The sequence below is a fragment of the Eubalaena glacialis genome, chromosome X (assembly GCF_028564815.1).
Source record: "Eubalaena glacialis isolate mEubGla1 chromosome X, mEubGla1.1.hap2.+ XY, whole genome shotgun sequence".
Classification (NCBI taxonomy): Eukaryota; Metazoa; Chordata; class Mammalia; order Artiodactyla; family Balaenidae; genus Eubalaena; species Eubalaena glacialis.
In genome coordinates, this window is record NC_083736.1 from 121,363,040 (window position 1) to 121,385,700 (window position 22,661).

At 39.7% G+C, this 22,661-nt stretch overlaps 1 protein-coding gene across 1 annotated transcript in view; it reads right to left on the reverse strand.

The window, feature by feature from the left end:
* GPC3 (glypican 3) overlaps nucleotides 1-22,661 on the reverse strand; it is a 426,709-nt gene that overhangs the window by 146,229 nt on the left and 257,819 nt on the right. Inside the window, exon 4 of the mRNA XM_061177875.1 lies at nucleotides 8,183-8,316. Coding sequence (XP_061033858.1) covers nucleotides 8,183-8,316 — 134 coding nt within the window. The remainder of the gene's footprint in view (nucleotides 1-8,182; nucleotides 8,317-22,661) is intronic.

The window sequence follows — 22,661 nt, forward strand, 5'->3', positions numbered from 1 at the left end:
GCCTGTAGAATATAAATATAGTATATATATGAAATATATATTATATTCCAGATAAATTTATGTATGCAAGATAATTAAGTTGTTTTCCAGTTCCAGATAACTTTATATGCGCAAGATAAATAATACTTTATCTTTTAAGGTGGGTATTAAAAAGTACAACCATGTTTTCTCCCTAAATATTTTTCCTGTTATTCTTTTTCAAAAATTAGCTAGCTATTGGGCTGGGTAAATCACTGGACTAATCTGGTATAGCAGTTTAGATGGTCTTTGCCTGGTAGGAAAGTGGTGGTGGCCTTCACAAGGATTTGTGTCTAAGAATCCGAAATTGAGTATCAAATGTGGAAGACCAAGCCAAGATGAAGTCGAGTTTAAAAAGGTAGGTTAAATCATCAGGGAAAGGCAAATCAAAACCACAGTAAGATACCACTTCAAGATGACTATAATAAAAAAGACAACAAGTGCTGGGAAGGGTGGGGAGAAATTGGAACTCCCACACATTGCTGGTGGGAATGTAAAACAGCACGACCACTGTGGAAAATAGTTTGGTGGTTCTTCACAAAGTTAAGCATAGAGTTACCACATGACCCAGCAATTCCACTACTAGGTATATAGCCAAAATAATTCAAAACAAGTACTCAAATAAGTACATGTACATGCATGCTCATAGCAGTACTATTAACAATAGCCAAAAGGTGGAACAAGACAGATCAACAAACACATATTCTATACGATGGAATATTATTCTGTCTTAAAAAAAGTATTCCTGCGTGCTACAACATGGGTGAACCTTGAAAACATTATGGTAAGTGAAAGAAACCAATCATGAAGGATCACATATTATATGATTCCATTTATGTGAAATGTCCAGAATAGGCAAATTTAGAGAGGCATAAAGTAGATTAGTGGTTGCTTTGGGCTGGGGGGATGACGGTTGGGGAATGATAGCTAAAAGGTATGGGATTTCTTCTTGAGGTGATGAAAATGTTCTAAAATTGATTGTTGTGATGGTTGCACAACTCTGTGAATATAATAAAAACAGCTGAATTATATACTTTAAATGGATGAATTGTATGGTGTGTGGATTATATCTCAATAAAGCTGTTATTGAGATTTACCTCCAAAAAAGGGTAGAGAAGAGGTGAAATGTGTCTCAGAGAAAGAGAGGCTTTGTCTATAAGAGAGAGATACTCCTTGGAATAGTGGAAAGAGACGATCAGGAGAGCTGGGAAAGAGCCAGGTTTGGATGAACATGAAACAACGGCCCGGGTGAAGGGTGAGAAAAGAAATGTATAAGGGCCACAACTTCAGCACTGCAAGAGCTGCAAACAGTGGTTAAAATCTATTCCTTCCTTCATCTTATAAAATGAAGTCTGCTTTTTTCTCATCATAAAAGAAATATATGGTCACTATTGAGAATTTATAAAATATAGAAAAGTAGAAGGGGGAAAAAAAAACCTTATTTATAGTGCTACCAGCCAGATAATCACACTTAATATTTGGATATATTTCCTTTCTAGACTTTCCACTCCAGTAAACTTTTATGTTTATTTCTCTAAAACCTATTCTTCTTGATAGGCTTGTTCACTGAGTTCTCTTTGGTTCTCAGTGTATATTATTCCCATTAGAACCCACCTAGAATCCCAGGTAGATTTGATTAGAAAAGAACATCAAAATAATGAAATAAATGCTGGTTCTCAAGTAATTCCCAGGACCTGTGGGATGAGGCAGTAGCAAACTGGCCAATACTTCTGAGCCCCCAAATACAGTGTTACGGTACAGGCCACTCCTTCACGCAAAAGCTTCTAAATACTGTGAGAAAACAAATTTTGGTTTCCAAAGAAACTTTGATTTTTGAAAGGAAAGCCAGACATCCTATTTTTCAGGGTAGAAGACTTTCTAAACTGTTGGAGAGTTAATGAGCTTTTCAAAAGAGGGCGACAACAGGTAATAACGTCCTCTGACACCACAGCCCTGAAAGCAGCAGAGTGTGACAGGAGTAGTTTACTGCCCACTGGGTTTACTGCGCCTGTCTTATTTCTTCTCTTCTTTGTCACTCCTTCCTAGACTTGTTCTGGCATGGGAATTAAGTGCATTTTATTTTTACCTTTTCTTAAATAAAGCTTTCTATCTCCCTGCTTATAATTTTAAAAGGAGGTGAGTTAAATATATTTCTATTTATCTCTTTGAAGAAAGATACCTGAAACTAAATTGACATATTAATTATCCATGTATGACCCAGTCCAGATGTCTTTTCTTTGTGCTAGTAACCCGTGACAGACAACAAAAGAATCTCCACGCGTGAACTAAGGCAGTCTGCTCAACTGAATTGTCTCTGGAAAAAAAAAGGATAAAAGTTTGGACAATTAGTTGCCCGGGATGGGAAAACAACTTGATTGAAGGGAACGTTCTTTGGTTCGAATTCCACTTTATTCTAATCATACATGCCAAACATACCATTTGACATATAAATAGTGAACCCTACGGCTCTCACTTGGGACAAACCCAATGCTTGCTCACAGCAGTCTACTCAGGAAAAAGAGTCTCTTCAATGTGTTAAATGTGGAACTAAAGGACAGGGCCCCTTTGCGTGCACGAGCCATTTTGAAATAGTGCAGCTAGGCGCACGTGATCTTCCCTAGGGGGCTCCCACCATCCTCAAGAGGAGCGTCCCCTTCTTGGGTTGTGGCCGAGGGGATTCCCTTTGCTTTCTTGCAATGATTTGCTTGGGCAGGCATCAAAGCAGCACTAATTGGAAACCACTGCAAGTAAAAAGCAACCTTTCATCCCCAGCTGCAGATCCTGAACTTTTCTCCTTTATCATTAAGGATCTTATTTTTCTTAATATAAAATAATATAAGCTCACTATTTTTTTAAAAAATTAAAAACACAGAAAAGCCCATAAGCTATTTATCATTAGAATGATGCAGAATCATACTTATTTCTGCTGCAGAGAACCTTTCATGGTCTGACCCCAAGCTATAATTTTCTACATTCCAGAGACTAGCCCATACTTTTTCTCGTACTGTTCCCTTGGCCTGGAATACCCTCTTTCCCCTCCTCCATCCGTTGAATTTCTACTCTTCCTTCAAGGCCCAGCTCAAGAGTTACCTTTTTGCAGGAGAGCTGCTAACCTTCCCATCTATGATGCTGCCACCCTTCTGTACATAGCTCTGTTTTGGCACTCACCCCTCAATGCATCAAAATTATTTGTGTGTCTGTCTCCCTAACTAGGTTAGGAGCTTCTCCTAGTCCTCAGAGCCTAATCCTTACACCAGCATAGACGGTGTTCACAAAAGTTGAAAGAAGTAGAGTCCTATTTAGGGCAGAATGACTTGCACCAGACCTGAGACTCGTCGATTCACTCAGGACATACTTTGTTTTGTTCAGAGGGTGGAAGGCAGCAGTCTGAGAGGGAGTGGCAGTAAGCATTGATTTTGGACCAGGGAGCTGAGATCAGCTTTTGTTCTTTTCTTTCTAGGTCATTTACTAGTGTCACCTAATCCACTGCCCCTTTAGACCAAGTCAGAGAGGAAAGGGAGGAGGGGGAGTGCAGGACAGGGAAGGCTGGAATACGTAGATGTACTTTCACAAGGGTGGAGGGACTGTGTGACTTTCTCACAGGTTAGCATCTGGGCCAGAAGCTTGGTGTGTAGATGCTGAATGGACTATATTCAACTACAGATTTTGTGTTTGGAAAAGGGAAAGATATTGCTCATGTCATAAAATATCAAACTTTATGGGCAATATGCAAATGACAAGGTACACATTATCATAGGGGAAGTGGTGAAAGAGACATTCAACAGGGCAAAGGAGGGAAAGCCTGACATCTGAGAGGAGCTGAAAATATTAGAGTTGGAAAGGGCTGTGAAAATGCCATTTCTTTTATTCTGATTGTACTACTTATGCATCTTGTCCTACCCTCACTGTTTTAAATCTGATGACACATATTTTCAATATTTGTATCTGAAAGGAATGCTGGGTCCCATACTTAGGCCACCAGTTGAGTATCAAATCGCCTTTAAATTGAACTAAGCTATTTCTAAGATTAGTTGTGTGTTGCAAACTACCCAGTTGGGGGCAGACAAAACAAACAGATGACTTCTGAATGCTACCAAAGGAATCCTGCGTTTCTTTGTGTGTTTTTATTTTAATAAGGCAACGGGGCTTTTCAACTCATAATCAGATTCAGACAGCTTGCTCACAACCTCCACAGACTGAATGCTACAATAGGGTTCCTTTCTAATTATCATATTCTTAACCACAGAGGATGGAGCTGGAGCATGGGTGCGAGGGGTGCTGGAGGTACATATGTTTTTTTGGACAGTGTGAAATCCTGTGCAGAACATACTGAGAAATGTAGAGAGGTACTAACACTCTGCCACAGCAAGCCCTCTCAGTAACATCAGATTGCAGGGGGCAGCGCATTTAGCAAGAGATCATCTTAATCCCCTACTCGCCACTCTCCCTAAGAGGGTTTACAATGCTATTTGACAGAGTTAAATGAAATCAGACACTCTCCTGTTGTTTTATTTTCTTATTCTGCCAGAGAATTCAGAAGGAAGGGCTCCATCTCAGTTTTGCTTCAGTGTGCAAAAAAGATGAGAAACACCATGGGGTGGGCTCATGTTCCCAACACCCAAAGGAGCCCTGCCTGACTACCACTTACTTAAGTCTACGGGCTTTTGCAATTTTTCTTACTATCCTTTTTTTTCTTTGGGGGTTAGCAACAAATTCAAAAACGAATCTAAACAAAGTGTCAAATCTGGGTGCCTAGCCAAAAACTCATTTACCGATTTTTTCTTTCCCTGGAGGAATCAACATCCATAGAGCCCTCCCTGGTAAGGCGAAAGGGAATAGGTCCCATAGAGCCCAAGATAGAAGCCATGGCAGCAGGACCTTAATAAACGAACGTCCTATTTACTTATCAATGTGTCTAGGTTGACAGGGTGATCTCAAAATGCGACTGGAATACTGTGTTTATTTTGAAAAAGCTTTGCATGTGATTCTGTTACAAATTAATATACCACATCCTCAATGAAGCCTCCACTATACCTGGGCAGAGGTTCTCTCCTTCCTTGTAGGCTGCCTCTTTGCACTTATAAAACTGTTTTGAAATGATCGCTATTTAAGTCTATTTCCACATTAGACTGATTTGGAGAGCAGAGACTGTGTCTTGATTTCCAGTGCACAGTATACATTCTGGCACATAACAGGTGTTTCCCAAATTTCTGCTGAGTTGAACAATATATAATATATATATAATATATATATATAATAATGCTATATATATATAAATAATATTTTATTTATATTATACTATAAATGTAATATAAATATAATATATAAAACAAACATTATATTACTTATAACTTCTATTTTATTTTATATATTATTTATAAATAATTAATCTATAATATTATATAAAGTCCTCACTTCAGTGCAATATGCAAGAGGTTTCCACTAGTTAAAGGTCAATAAGTGAGGTTAATTCCTCAGGTGGTTTGGGCAAAGAGTGAAAGCAATGGAGAGCAATGGACAAAGGACAGACAGGGGCTCAAGAGGGCCTGAAGAAATGGCCTAATTTTCCTGAAAGACAAAAAATTTCCTGTCTTCCCAGAAAGACAAAAAATTTCCCAAAGAACCCCTATGCTATATGGAAATGGTTCTCAGAGTATTTTGGTGCCAGGACCCCTGTGGCGGTTTTAAATATGTCCAGGGACTTCCCTGGCAGTCCACTGGTTAAGACTCTGTGCTTCTACTGCAAGGGGCCCAGGTTCGATCCTTGTTTGGGGAACTAAGATCCCACATGCCGTGTGGCACGGCCAAAAGAGAAATAAATAAATAAATATAAATAAATAAATATAAATAAATAAATAAATAAATATAAATAAATTAAAAAGTCAACAAACTCTTTGATACTGCTCCTTTCAAGAGGCGGAGCTTAATTTCCCTCCCCTTGAATGCGGACTAGAATTGGTGACTTGCTTCTAGCAAATCGAATATGTCAGAAGTGACAGTATGTCACTTCCAAGACTAGGTCGTGAAAGACATCTCAGCTTTCTCCTTGCTCTCTTCCATGGCTCACTTATTCTGGGGAAGCCAGCAGCCATGTTGTGAGGACACTCAGAAGGTCCGTGTGGTGAGAAACTGAGGCCTCCTTCAAACAACCAACCAGCACTAACTTGCTCCATGTGTAAATGAGCCACCATGCAAGGGGACCCTCCAGCCTCAGTCAACACTCAGCGGACTGCAGCTCCAGGTCACACCTTGACCAAAATTTCTTTGAGACTGAGGACCACCCAGCTAAGCCGCTCCCAAATTCCTGACAGAAACTGTGAGATAATAAATGTTTGTTGTTTTAAATAAATATGTTTTGTAGTAACTTGTTATATAGCACTAGATAACCAACACAACCCAAAGGGTCCCCCCGCCGCCCCCGCCGTACCACTCGGCATGTAGGATCTTAGTTCCCCGACCAGGGATGGAACCCACGCCCCCTACAGTGGAAGCACGGATTCTTAATCACTGGGCCGCCAGGGAAGTCCCTTTTCTTTCTTTCTTTCTTTTCCAAAGGGTTCTTAAAAATTATTAAGGACCCCAAAGAGCTTTTGTTTACATGATATATATTTATTGATATCTACTGTTTTAGAAATTAAAACTCAGGAAAAATTTTTTTAATTTATTATTAATTTTAAACTAACAATAATGAGTCTTTATATGTTAGCATAAATTACATTTTTATGAAAAAAGTGAGAAAAGCGGTAATGCTTTTGCATTTTTGCAAAATATCTTTACTGCCTGTCTTAATAGGAGTCAGCTAAATTCTCCCATTGGCTTCTGCATTTAATGTGTTGCCATATTTTATTTTGGTTGAAGTGTATGAATAAAAGCCAGCTTCACATAGATACGTAGTTAGTAAAAGGAGGATCTTACAGACCCTCTGAAAGGGTTTGGGACTCCCTGAGTTCTCAAATCACACTTCAAAACTGCTGTTACAGGGAAACTAGAAACTTATTAGGTTGGAAGTCACCAAAAGAAAATGTGACTTCCTGAAATGCTTCTTTGGAGGACTATCTCCCAAGTGGCCTTACTGCCCTCTCTCACTCTAAACTGTGTCATATATGCCTAAGAGTTACCGTTTCAAAATCTCCTGTGGTAAATGGACATGAAAGGAATAATTTAGCCCAAATATGAGACTATTACTTATTCTATCTCTTAATTTTCTGTCTCTAGGCCAATCTCTCCCAATCCTCTCAAAGTCATCATGAGGCAGAACTCATGTCTAGCTATTCTTAAGCCAGTGGCAGGGTTGGCTACCTGTGCAGTCCTTTTGGGGAAATCAATTCTCCCAGATTTGTGTTGAGCTTCCCAATCCAATTTCCACCCCTTATTTGTAACCATGAAACTAGAATAGGGAAGGAGGGAATCTGGATAGGGGGAGGAGGAATGAAGAGAATAAGCAACAAACTTTAATTTGGTCCCTTGACTGTTGTCTTAAGGAATAGAAACCAAATCCTTCATTTTATCATTCTGAAAAGAGTGTGTACTACTTTATTTTAAATAGGTAACTAACAAGGACCTACTGTATAGCACAGGGAACTCGGCTCAATATTCTGTAATAACCTAAATGGGAAAAGAATTTGAAAAAGAATGGATACCTGTATGGGTATAACTGAATCACTTTGCTGTACCCCAGTAACTAACACATCATTGTTAATCAACTATACTCCAATATAAAATTAAAAAAAAATTTTTAAAGAGTGTGTAGAGTGTGAAGTGTGTGTGTATACACATGAGAGTGTCTTGCCAGTTTCTCTTTGGTGAACTCACCCCTGACTCACTGTTTGTGGAAAGCCACAAACCAAGTCACGGAATTGTGAGACCAGATCATAAACAGAAAAGGTTTTGTTTAATCAATAAAGATCTTGAATAGAGAAGTCTATTCCACCCTGTGTTGCTGTACTGGATATTTACATATGGTAAATTTACATTTAAATATGGCTTGGATATAATACAATATCTTTTTTCTTTAACATTAATAGATGATAGATTTAATTAATCAAACACTCTACTCAGAAGAACTAAATAACATGTATTTAAGAAGCTTCCCTCCAATGGTTTTTGACCTTAAAACACAATTGCTAATTGTATGCTGAAGTAGAGAGAAAAAAAAATCTCTCACCTTCTTCGGCTGGATAAGGTTTCTTCATGTTCTACATGAGCAACTTTTAATACCTTCTTGTCAATAAACAAATCTTCAGGATAATAAGCAGATCTATACTGACGTTGTTGAGAATGGGCACATAACTTGCCAATCTGAAAAAAGAAATGCAATATAATTATATGATACTTTCACAGACATGATAGTAGAAACAAATTCTGAAACGCACTTCAATTTCTTCCCCAATTTCTTTTTAAAGAGCAGAACGAAGCTATTACTGGAGTCAAAAAAGGTGATAATGCTTTTAGGGCAAAGAACCATCTGTGGAAAAGAAGGTTGAAGACTGTGGTAGGGGGCACTTTGAGCACAGTCTATTCACAGACTTCCTAAGATGAAAATGCTTCTTCTCTATAGTGAAGTACACATTTGAGAGGACCCTCTACACAGGACTTATGCTACTGATACCTTTCAATGGCACTTGATATTTATCCCTATGAAGTTCACGAATGGGAACTGCCGAGTTTAGGAAAGTCTGGTGCAGGAAGTGAGGGGTGCGTGAGAGATGTGTAGAGTAGTCTGCTAATAGAAGAGCGACCTCCTGCAAACAAAGTGCTCCTGATTCTTCTGAGCATTTTCTTAGCTCTTTTTTTTTAAATGATATAAGTTTCAGGTGTACAGCATTATAATTTAAAGCTTAGCTCTTTTATACTCATATAGTAATGATAACAGTGGCATCAGCTTTCTTACTTTTCTCAATTCTAAATGATTGATTTGGTTAAGTTGTAGATTTGCTATTTTTTTCACTTTTGGTCAAAAGCCTGAATGAACTTCTGTATAAATAAGTATGAATATTAACGTATGTCCCCCTTGTGCCAGACACTATGCTGCATTTCTTTGTGTGTTATTTTACTAAGGCAAAGGGCTTTTCAATTCATAATCAGATTCAGACAGCCCCATTTTATAGCTGAGGAAATTGAGGCTCAGAGGAGTTAAGTGACTTGCCTAAGACAAATAGGCAGTGGATTCACTGTCTGACTTTGAACCCATTTGTCTGACTTCAAAGCTAATGCAATATCACCTTCTGAGAAGATGATGCTTTATTTTCAGTTGCTTACATTCTACATTTTGGGGGAAAAAAAAAAAGAATTCCCAGTTCTCAAAAACATAGCCAACATAGCCAAGGTGAAAATATAGATTGTATACTTTAGGAAAAATACTAGAAATACCTTGTGAAAACAAGGGTTATATCTTTGTCACTTCTGTACCTCCATGGAATTCACTGGATTTTGTACACTTAGGCCCTTAGTAAAGACAAATTAATTGAAGTGAACTGAAGGAAAATCCTTGTGTCCAATCTGGCACACCATTCCACTGATAGGCCATGGGCTCTGAGTTGTAATCCCAGCTTCTGGATTCCTGAAGATAGCCCTGAAATATTCTCTAAGTTATGTATCTCTTTATAAAAGCATAAATGGCACTTGGCTTGTATAGCTTTGGAAAGTTATCCATATATAAATAAATTTTTGAATTAGAAAAAAATCTAGAATCAGCAGCAGCATCACCTTTTATGAAAGACAGCAGCTATAGTATGATATTCAGACTACCTCTTCTGAATAGTTTATCTTAATGGGAATGAAACAAAAGTTGCAGACACTTTAAAATATTCCATTTGGTTTTGGAATGTATGATATTGAATTTTTCAGATGTGTTTACGTAACGCTATTTGACTTGGGTTAATATTAACTTCAAATGAAGAATCTGCAATCTCTGAATTTGCCCTACTTGGTAGCAGTCTGGTAGGGTACTTTAGGTAGGGGACTTGCCCGGCTGTACTGCGGAGTTAACTTCCAATCACTTCCAAAGCACATAATGCAGCTACAAATAACTGAGGGTAGCCTGTACATCATAAAATTATGTCCATAGACACATATGTGCTTCTTTGTTAAACTGCAGGTGAGCGTTCATGGAACAAAACCTTGATTTTTCCTTCCATAAATATCTATTTGTGACTCTGTGAACATACATCAATGTGAGAGTCTATTTCACCAGGATCAAAGTATTCTCTTTTTTTTTTAATTTATTTTTATATTTTTATTCTTGGCTGTGTTGGGTCTTCGTTTCTGTGCAAGGGCCTTCTCCAGTTGTGGCAAGCGGGGGCCACTCTTCATCGCGGTGCACGGGCCTCTTCACTATCGTGGCCTCTCTTGTTGCGGAGCACAGGCTCCAGACGCGCAGGCTCAGTAGTTGTGGCTCACGGGCCTAGTTGCTCCGCGGCATGTGGGATCTTCCCAGACCAGGGCTCGAACCCGTGTCCCCTGCATCAGCAGGCAGATTCTCAACCACTGTGCCACCAGGGAAGCCCGATCAAAGTATTCTTAATCAGCACATTCGGGAGCACAGGACACATTCTCTTGACTGACACCTGTTCCAAATCCAGCACCAAAATCAAAATCTTTCACACATCTTTCACAGTAACTTGCCTACTTGCAACCCACAGCTGTGAAATCTCCCGCCCCATTGAAAGACCGCCCCTTGTATCAGTGAATACTAACTGGAACCCAGCAAGACTTTAGTTTTTAGCCCCTCCCAATCTACTGGAAAGGGCTGCAGCTGAGGCAAAAGTAGGAAGGTTAAGAACAAATGAGAATGTAGCCAGCCTGCAGTCTGACCTTCTTCCCAAGCCACCCAATGTGGCATTATCAAGCCGACTTCCCAAGGCTCTGTGTGGGATAAGGGGCAAACAATGGTATCCTGCCAACACCCCCATCTGAAATCTGCCACGTCTTATCAGACAGCCTGTATTTTCTTCCACAAATTTACCATGAAGCAAATTCTTCTCATATACAAAGTATTTGTCAAATGTAGACACCCCCTTTGGGCCCTTCTCTCCACATCTTTCACCTCCACACTGTGTGAGCTGTAGGTGAATATTATGAGCTTATTTTGAGAAGTGGACACAAAAAGAAAACATAATTTACAAAGAGGTGGGGTATTAACATTAAAGAGGTCCTTTCAGCTTTATACTAGGGAAACATCAGGCTATGCTGGGAGACCTGGGTCTTATTCTACAGCTGTACTTGCTAAAGAAGCCAGCCTCCCAAGTGGCATTTGAGAAATCAGTATCCTGCCCAGGAGTTTTAGGCTCTTAAATAAAAAGCGCAATCCAATTTCCTTTCACTGACTAATGTACCTAGTCAAGGATACCACTATCTTTAAATTTAGTTAGTTGGACTGAATTTATTGGACAGAAAGGTGTCTCTATCAATAGACCTGGAATATAAAACCTTTTTGTTTTCCGTGAACTGTGATTCCTAATGGGGCCTTTATATATGTGCCAGAACCTGCGGCAGGGAAAGCAACAGTGCTCTGAAGTGTTATAAGACCTTGAAGTGTTATAAGAAGGCAGGGCCTCTGACCATATCCAGGCCAGCAGGTCATTCTAGTAACCCTAGCACCATTCTTCTCTAAGCAGGGTCCAGAAGCACTGGCTTTATACATACATGAGGAAAATACACTGCTGGGCCCAGCAAGGTATTTGTAAGTAAGAGCCTGGTAGACTGGACATCAGGAAGTGCAGCCTACAACCCCACTTCTACCTCTCACTCACACAAGGACTTACTTTTGACCTGCTCCCACAGTTTCACTCCACTCTAGTCTCAAACAAAAGAGGAAGATATGGTATTTGAAGTGCCATATTTTATTCTGGGCTCCTTTGAAAAAGGGAGGGAGGAATTACTTTGCAAGTAGAGTATGTTACCAAAGATTCTGAAACCATGCCAAGCATTTGGATTTGATGCAATTCACATGCACCCCATAATTGACATGTCAAGAAATGCAGATACTCCACTGGTTACATTCATCCTCGGGCCCCCATTCATTGTTGGTTCTAGGAACTCTCAGGTGACAAAAACTCAGACTTGATCTTTCGCTGCGGATGGCTGAGCAGAGAAAGAGAGCCTATATTGTAAGCTTCTCATCAACACCAATACCTCACTCCAGGCTAATGGTTCACAGAAAACTTCTATATCCATTCTCCATTCTATCCAGTGAGTCCTACAACAACCCTCTGAGGCATACAGTGAAGGTATTATTGACCCCATTTTAGAGATAAGGAAAGAGGCTCACAGAGGTTAAGGAACTGAAACAAAGTCAAACGCCTAGGAAAGGGCAGAGCTGGGACTCGAACCCAGACTTGTCTGACTTTAAAACCTATGTTTTTCTTTTTGCTTTTTCCCCCTATGCCATGGATTTCTGTCAAGAGGATAGACTCTAGGGCTCCCAGTATTGCGTGTGGCCCACTTCTGTGGTCCTGTGGACATCCCATCCATAATTGGAGAAAGATAATGATTATGAAGACTGTAAAACTGTACTTCAAAGAAGGGCTAGTTATTAAAGATAAACAGAAAACTGGCATCCAATTTTAACCTAAGTTTCAGGCAGTATTGCTTGTGGAATGATGTAAACTCTTGGACCTGCCAGGCAAGAGCGATTTCATAACCATACTAAAGCACTGGATGTCAACTTCTGTGGGATGTGGGAAAGGTGGTTCTCAAGTAGGCCCAGGCTGCTGCCTGCAGGATATCCCTGGACCCAGCCTCCTGAAGTCAGATTCTTGGATTGGCTACAAAATCTTCTGTAATTTCTACAATTTAACCCAGGGCTCGTCTGATGTCTGGCCTGAGTATATTCTCTATAGTTTCCCCCCAAAAGGAGATTCCAGGTTGATCCTATGCCTACAAAAATAAAACGGGTTTAAGCTTTTAGCTATAATAGCCAAAAAGATTAGAAAATGGGGGGGGGTGCAACTACATTAAAGAGTATCTCTGACTCTCTCCTACTCTTAACTAGCCCTAAAAGATCTACTCTGCTCTCAATTTAAAAATCAGATGTATGACTTTACATTCTCCTTCTCAAGAAGTAGATAAGAGGGGTGTGTGTGTGTGTATGTGAGTCTGTGTGTTCTAACTTATGTGGCCCATAATAGAAGGAAGAGCAGGAGGGAGGGGGAAGAAGAGGAGGAAGGAGAGGAAGAAGCAGAAGTGGAAAGAGAAAAGTGCCCATCACTAAGTCTGTGGCAGGAGAAGACCCAGGGACACATCAGTCTGCCCTCAGAAACCTGACAGCTTTTGACAGGGAAGATGGATGTCACACTGAATTGTACTCAGGGAGCAGTACAACTCGTTCCCTCTCAAGAGCTGTACCTGAGGCCACCAAGACTTGAGGACCTCTAGAGGACCTTTTCAGTTTTATTTAATTATACAATAACTATTCTGCTAGAATCCGGCTGATGACTGTGGTACCAAGGAGTGCTTTTCTGAGAACTGTTGCTAAATAACTGGTATAAATTTAGTCTTTGATCACCAATGGATTCATCAGAACCCTGAAGAAGTAAAAATAAAACTTCCGGATTCTATAGACAAGTGAAACTAGACTAAGCATGAAAGAACGTAGACCTTATCACCTAGATTCCATCTTATTTTTCCCGGGGACCCCAGTGGACTTTGCCGAAGACACTGTGGGTGTGCTCTAAAAGAAAAGAGAGACACAGGATTATTAAGGATTGCACAACTGGATGATGGTAGAATGCTACGGATTTTCCTCTTTCTCACTGTCCTTGGCTCAGCAGAGGGTAAATGGAACACATAATGACATCTACTGTCGTACCATCTTCCTCTGGACTATGACACACAAGTGAAAGGAAGGACCTTCAAGATGGCAGAGGAGCAAGACATGGAGATCACCATCCTCCCCACGATCACCATCCTCCCCACAAATACATCAAAAATACATCTACATGTGGAACAACTCCTACAGAACACCTACTGAACGTTGGCAGAAGACCTCAGACTTCCCAAAAGGCAAGAAACTCCCCACGTACCTGGCCGTGTGGCTGACAGGGTCTTGGTGCTCCGGCCGGGTGTCAGGCCTGAGCCTCTGAGGTGGGAGAGCCAAGTTCAGGACACTGGCCCACCAGAGACCTCCCGGCCCCATGTAATATCAATCGGCGAGAGCTCTCCCAGAGATGTCCGTCACAACACTAAGACCCAACTCCACTCAATGACCAGTAAGCTCCAGTGCTGGACACCCCATGCCAAACAACTAGCAAGACAGGAGCACAACCCCACCCATTAGCAGAGAGGATGCCTAAAATCATACTAAGTTCACAGACACCCCAAAACACACCACTGGACTCAGTCCTGCCCACCAGAAAGACAAGATCCAGCCTCACCCACCAGAACACAGGCACCAGTCCCCTCCACCAGGAAGCCTATGCAACCCACTGAACCAACCTTAGCCACTGGGGGCAGACACCAAAAACAACGGGAACTACAAACCTTCAGCCTGCAAAAAGGAGACCCCAAACACAGTAAGTTTAGCAAAATGAGAAGACAGAGAAATATGCAGCAGATGAAGGAGCAAGGTAAAAACCCACCAGACCAAACAAATGAAGAGGAAATAGGCAGTCTACCTGAAAAAGAATTCAGAGTAATGATAGTAAAGATATCCAAAATCCTGGAAATAGAATGGAGAAAATACAAGAAACATTTATCAAGGACCTAGAAGAACTAAGGAGCAAACAAACAATGATGAACAACACAGTAAATGAACTTAAAAATTCTCTAGAAGGAATCAATAGAAGAATAACTGATGCAGAAGAACAGATAAGTGACCTGGAAGATAAAATAGTGGAAATAACTACCGCAGGGCAGAATAAAGAAAAAAGAATGAAAAGAATTGAGGACAGTCTCAGAGACCTCTGGGACAACATTAAATGCACCAACATTGGAATTATAGGGATCCCAGAAGAAGAAGAGGAAAAGAAAGGGACTGAGAAAATATTTGAAGAGATTATAGTTGAAAACTTCCCTAATATGGGAAAGGAAATAGTCAATCAAGTCCAGGAAGCACAGAGAGTCCCATACAGGATAAATCCAAGGAGAAACATGCCAAGACACATATTAATCAAACTATCAAAAATTAAACACGGGCTTCCCTGGTGGTGCAGTGGTTGAGAATCTGCCTGCCAATGCAGGGGACGCGGGTTCGAGCCCTGGTCTGGGAAGATCCCACATGCCGCGGAGCAACTGGGCCCGTGAGCCACAACTACTGAGCCTGCGCGTCTGGAGCCTGTGCTCCGCAGCAAGAGAGGCAGCGATAGTGAGAGGCCCGCGCACCGCGATGAAGAGTGGCCCCCGCTTGCCGCAACTAGAGAAAGCCCTCGCACAGAAACGAAGACCCAACACAGCCATAAATAAATAAATAAATAAAATTAAAATGCATTTAAAAAAAATTAAAAAAAAAAAATTAAACACAAAGAAAAAATATTAAAAGCAGCAAGGGAAAAACAACACATAACATACAAGGGAATCCCCATAAGGTTAACAGCTGATCTTTCAGCAGAAACTCTGCAAGCCAGAAGGGAGTGGCAGGACATATTTAAAGTGATGAAAGTGAAAAACCTACAGCCAAGATTACTCTACCCAGCAAGGATCTCATTCAGATTCGAAGGAGAAACTAAAACCTTTACAGACAAGCAAAAGCAAACCAGCTTTACAACAAATGCTAAAGGAACTTCCCTAGGCAGGAAACACAAGAGAAGGAAAAGACCTGCAATAACAAACCCAAAACAATTAAGAAAGTGGTAATAGGAACATACATATTGATAATTACCTTCAATGTAAATGGATTAAATGCTCCAACCAAAAGACATAGACTGGGTGAATGGATAAAAAAACAAGACCTGTATATATGCTGTCTACAAGAGACCCACTTCAGACCTAGGGACACATACAGACTGAAAGTGAAGGGATGGAAAAAGATATTCCATGCAAATGGAAATCAAAAGAAAGCTGGAGTAGCAATTCTCATATCAGACAAAATAGACTTTAAAATAAAGACTATTACAAGAGACAAAGGACACTACATAATGATCAAGGGATCAATCCAAGAAGAAGATATAACAATTGTAAATATTTATGCACCCAACATAGGAGCACCTCAATACATTAGACAAATGCTAACAGCCATAAAAGGGGAAATCGACAGTTAGACAATCATAGTAGGGGACTTTAACACCCCACTTTCAGCAATGGACAGATCATCCAAAATGAAATAAGGAAACACAAGCTTTAAATGACACATTACACAAGATGGACTTCATTGATATTTATAGGATATTTCATCCAAAAACAACAGAATACACTTTCTTCTCCAGTGCTCATGGAACATTCTCCAGGATGGATCATATCTTGGGTCACAAATCAAGCCTTGGTAAACTTAAGAAAATTGAAACCGTATCAAGTATCTTTTCCGACCACAATGTTATGAGACTAGATATCAATTACAAGAAAAAAAATCTGTAAAAAACATAAACACATGGAGGGTAAACAATACACTACTCAATAACCAAGAGATCACTGAAGAAATCAAAGAAGAAATCAAAAAATACCTAGAAACAAATGACAATGAAAACACGATGACCCAAAACCTACGGGATGCAGCAGAAGCAGTTCTAAGAGGGAAGTTTATAGCAATACAATCCTACCTCAAGAAACAAGAAACATCTCAAATAAACAACCTAACCTTGCACCTAAAGCAATTAGAGAAAGAAGAACAAAAAAACCCCAAAGTTAGCAGAAGCAAAGAAATCATAAAGATCAGATGAGAAATAAATGAAAAAGAAATGAAGGAAACGATAGCAAAGATCAATAAAACTAAAAGCTGGTTCTTTGAGAAGATAAACAATATTGATAAACCATTAGCCAGACTCATCAAGAAAAAAAGGGAGAAGACTCAAATCAATAGAATTAAAAATGAAAAAGGAGAAGTAACAACTGACACTGCAGAAAAACAAAGGATCATGAGAGATTACTACAAGCAGCTATATGCCAATAAAATGGACAACCTGGAAGAAATGGACACATTCTTAGAATAGCACAACCTTCCTAGATTGAACCAGGAAGAAATAGAAAATATAAACAGACCAATCACAAGCACTGAAATTGAGACTGTAGTTGAAAATCTTCCAACAAACAAAAGCCCAGGTCAGATGGCTTCACAGGTGATTTCTATCAAACAATTAGAGAAGAGCTAACACCTATCCTGCTCAAACTCTTCCAACATATAGCAGAGGGAGGAACACTCCCAAACTCATTCTAGGAGGCCACCATCACCCTGATACCAAAACCAGACAAAGATGTCACAAAGAAAGACAACTACAGGCCAATATCACTGATGAACATAGATGCAAAAATCCTCAACAAAATACTAGCAAACAGAATCCAACAGCACATTAAAAGGATGGTACACCATGACCAAGTGGGGTTTATCCCAGGAATGCAAGAATTCTTCAGTATACGCAAATCAATCAACATGATAAACCATATTAACAAATTGAAGGAGAAAAACCATATGATCATCTCAATAGATGCAGAGAAAGCTTTCGACAATATTCAACACCCATTTATGATAAAAACCCTCCAGAAAGTAGGCATAGAGGGAACTTACCTCAACATAATAAAGGCCATATTTGACAAAACCACAGCCAACATCGTTCTCAATGGTGAAAAACTGAAACCATTTCCTCTAAGATCAGGAACAAGACAAGGTTGCCCACTCTCACCACTGTTATTCAACATACTTTTGGAAGTTTTAGCCACAGCAATCAGAGAAGAAAAAGAAATAAAAGGAATCCAAATCGGAAAAGAAGAAGTAAAGCTGTCACTGCTTGCAGATGACGTGATTCTATACAGAGAGAATCCTAAAGATGCTACCAGAAAACTACTGGAGCTAATCAATGAATATGGTAAAGTAACAGGAAACAAAATTAATGTACAGAAATCTCTCGCATTCCTATACACTAATGATGAAAAATCTGAAAGAGAAATTAAGGAAACACTCCCATTTACCACTGCAACAAAAAGAATAAAACACCTAGGAATACAGCTACCTAAGGAGACAGAAGACCTGTGTGCAGAAAACTATAAGACACTGATGAAAGAAATTAAAGATGATACAAACAGATGGAGAGATATACCATGTTCTTGGATTGGAAGAATCAGCATTGTGAAAATGACTCTACTACCCACAGCAATCTACAGATTCAGTGCAATCCCTATCAAGCCACCAATGGCATTTTCCACAGAACTAGAACAAAAAATTTCACAATTTGTATGGAAACACAAAAGACCCCCAATAGCCAAAGTAATCTTGAGAAAGAAAAACGGAGCTGGAGGAATCAGGCTCCCGGCCATCAGACTATACTACAAAGCTACCGTAATCAAGACAGTATGGTACTGGCACAGAAACAGACATATAGGTCAATGGAACAGGATAGAAAGCCCAGAGATAAACCCATGCATATATATGGTCACGTTATTTTTGATAAATGAGGCAAGAATATACAATGGAGAAAAGACAGCCTCATCAATAAGTGGTGTTGGGAAAACTGGACAGCTACATGTAAAAGAATGAAATTAGGACACTTCCTAACACCATACACAAAAATAAGCTCAAAATGGATTAAAGACCTAAATGTAAGGCCAGACACTATCAAACTCTTAGAGGAAAACGTAGGCAGAACACTCTATGACATAAATCACAGCAAGATCCTTTTTGACCCACCTCCTAGAGAAAGGGAAATAAAAACAAAAATAAACAAATGGGACCTAATGAAACTTAAAAGCTTTTGCACAGCAAAGGAAACCATAAACAAGATGAAAAGACAACCCTCAGAATGGGAGAAAATATTTGCAAATGAAGCAACTGACAAAGGATTAATCTCCAAAATATACAAGCAGCTCAATATCAAAAAAACAAACAACCCAATCCAAAAATGGGCAGAAGACCTAAATAGACATTTCTCCAAATAAGATATACAGATTGCCAACAAACACAGGAAAGGATGCCCAAATCACTAATCATTAGAGAAATGCAAATCAAAACTACAATAGGGGGCTTCCCTGGTGGCGCAGTGGTTGAGAATCTGCCTGCTAATGCAGGGGACACGGGTTCAAGCCCTGGTCTGGGAAGATCCCACATGCCGCGGAGCAACTGGGCCCGTGAGCCACAACTACTGAGCCTGCGCGTCTGGAGCCTGTGCTCCGCAACAAGAGAGGCCACGATAGTGAGAGGCCCGCGCACCGCGATGAAGAGTGGTCCCCGCCTGCCGCAACTAGAGAAAGCCCTAGCACAGTAACGAAGACCCAACATAGCAATCAATCAATCAATCAATCAGTCTTTACAAAAAAAAAAAAAACTACAATAGGTATCACCTCACACTGGTCAGAATGGCCATCATCAAAAAATCTACAAACAATAAATTCTGGAGAGAGTGTGGAAAAAAGAGAACCCTCTTCCACTGTTGGTGGGAATGTAAACTGATACAGCCACTGTGAAGAACAGTATGGAGGTTCATCAAAAAACTAAAAATAGAACTACCATATGACCCAGCAATCCCACTACTAGGCATATACCCTGAGAAAACCATAATTCAAAAAGAGTCATGGACCACAATGTTCATTGCAGCACTATTTACAATAGCCAGGACATAGAAGCAACCTAAGTGTCCATCGACAGATGAATGGATAAAGAAGATGTGGCACGAATATACAATGGAATATTACTCAGCCAAAGGAAGAAATGAAATTGAATTATTTGTAGTGAGGTGGACGGACCTAGAGTCTGTCATACAGAGTGAAGTAAGTCAGAAAGAGAAAAATACAGTATGTGAACACATATATATGGAATCTAAAAAAAAAAGAAATGGTTCTGATGAACCTAGGGGCAGGACGGGAATAAAGACGCAGACCTACTAGAGAATGGACTTGAGGACACGGGGAGGGGGAAGGGTAAGCTGGGATGAAGTGAGAGAGTGGCATGGACATATATATACACTACCAAATGTAAAATAGATAGTTAGTGGGAAGCAGCCGCATAGCACAGGGAGATCAGCTTGGTGCTTTGTGACCACCTAGAGGGGTGGGTTAGGGAGGGTGGGAGGGAGTGGCAAGAGAGGGGGGGATATGGGGATATATGGTAAGTATAGCTGATTCACTTTGTTATACAGTAGAAACTAACACAACATTGTAAAGCAATTATACTCCAATAAAGATGTTAAAAAAATAAAGTTTTAAAACAAGAGATTTAAACATAATCTATCATGATATTCTCCTGTAAAAATACTTAATAGATAAAACAGATATGTTTGTATCTTAAGTCTTATTTTTAAAAATATATATGATTTTTAAAGTTCTGGTAAAGCTTTAAGTGCATTTGAAAACTTGAAATTATGCAATTCAGAAATATTAATTTACTTTAAAAAAAATAAAAAAATAAAAATAAAACTTCCTCTATGGTTATGCAATTTAAATATCAATTCTGACCCTGCGGTCCATTCTGGAGGAATATTACCTGTGGCATTTGTTTTAGGGTACCTTGGGGTTGGGGGTAGGGTAGGGTGGGCATGCCATACATTTCCAGTTAAAATAAAATAATGAACTTCAGTTCATTCTGTTAAATTTTCTATTGTATCATTGTTCAATTTCACTTAATTAAATCTTAAAAACTTTAAAACAAAATATACATTGAAATTATGTGATATACAACATAAACTTTTAAATAGTAGCAACCATGCCCATTTAACAATTCTACAGGTATAATAAAAATGCTAATATATGTTAATGCTTAGTCTGTGGTTAATGTTTTGTCTTGTTAATTTCCCCAGGGCTTTTATTACTGATTTAAATCTGCCACGCTACTCAACTGATTGCACTGCTTCCACAAACTGCATGGAAGTAGCTCAAATGAATACTGATTAACAGAAATGTACAAACATTTGGCTGGGCAAACCATTCTTATTATATGCTTGTAATAATTACATACGTTTTCGTACAATGAGATGGGCATGGCAGGCAGTTTCCACTCATTTATCCTCCAGAAAATATGCATATGAGCATTAAATTAATTTATAACCTTGTACTTCAGTAAGCACATCATTATTAATTAACTATTGATTGATCTGGATATAGAGCACAGAGGATAATGAACAGACCTGGTAACAATGTAAGCATTTTACCCCCCCAGAGATTTGCTGTGACTCATCATTAATTGCTTGACCATTAAAATAAAAGTTCACTAATAATCTGTAATGCATTCTGAACCAAGCTATTTTAAGGAATCAGGTGCCATTGTTTGAACATTCCATTCAAGTCAGCTCTTTTCAATAAATTGGAATTTTTTTAAAAAGGAACTAACGTCCCACAGATCAATCTGCTGTTAAGTTGAACTATAGCACTATATTATAGTGAAAAGAGCACACAAGTTGGAGTCAGGAGGCCTTGGTTCCAGCCCCAGCTCATCCTCTTACCATTTCAATAACTCTAGATAAGTCTTTTAATCTCCTCCAAACTCAGCTTCCTCACCTGAAAACCGGAGACAGTAACACCTGCCGTACCTGGCAGAAGTGTGAGAATCAAATAAAATAATGGATGAAAGTGTAATGCCTCCCACATCCAGATAGAAATCTGACTCATTCATTCCGTAAGAGGGAACCGCTTACCTTCTGCAGCCCACTTTGTGTGTTAGAGTCCTGGCTCAGCTGGTCAGGTACACAGCTAGCTATAAGTAATATCTGGAGGAGTTCTTTTAAAGAGGGACTTTGGGAAAACAGTGCAAGTATTCGGTGAGACTGTGTTCCCCCATTGTTCATGCATCACAGTCTGATCTGTCTTGCTCTGGGACACCTGGAATATCCCCTTCTGTTCTTCAGGGCTCTAGTTACTGATGGGTGGTACGTGATCTTTGCCAGTTACCCTGTGCCTCTAACCTGTTTGCTTGTGTCCGTGGAAATGAATGCTGTGGGGATGGGAGAAAGGTTTTAAAAAATCCTTTTGTGGAAGAGACTTGCACTTTACTAATGTAGAGCTGCCACAAGTGCATTCTGAGCAGAAAATAGAACCCTGCATGTGTGCCTAATGCTTTTTATGCAATACCAATCCCTTCTCAGCACCAGGAGCCCAGGACATTATTGCTTAATCACATATGACAAATATTGTGGAGGTTAAAAGAGATCTTCATGTAGACAATAAACTCATTACTGAATTCAAACACCACTCCTTCAAATGTACGCATCTGCTTGTGTTCCTGTCCTAGTGAAAAGGAATCATCACCTTCTCAGTTGCGCAAACCGGAAGAAACTGAAGCGTTTCTGGTAAATTCTCCCTCTCCCTGACTTCTCTATGTCCAGCCACAGAGTCTTATTTTTCTCTCTCTTATAAATAACTGTTAAACTTTTGTACTTTCCTCCATACTCAGGCTTAGGATACCATTAACTCTTAGAACAGTGCTTCTCAAACTTTAATATGTATACAAATCACCTGGCAATCTCACCCATCTAGATTCATACACAGTAGATCTGGGCTGAGGTCTGAGGTGAGTAGCAGGGCCCTAGGGCGGTGGTTCTCAAAGTGTGGCTCCAAAACAAGCAGCATCAGTCTCACCT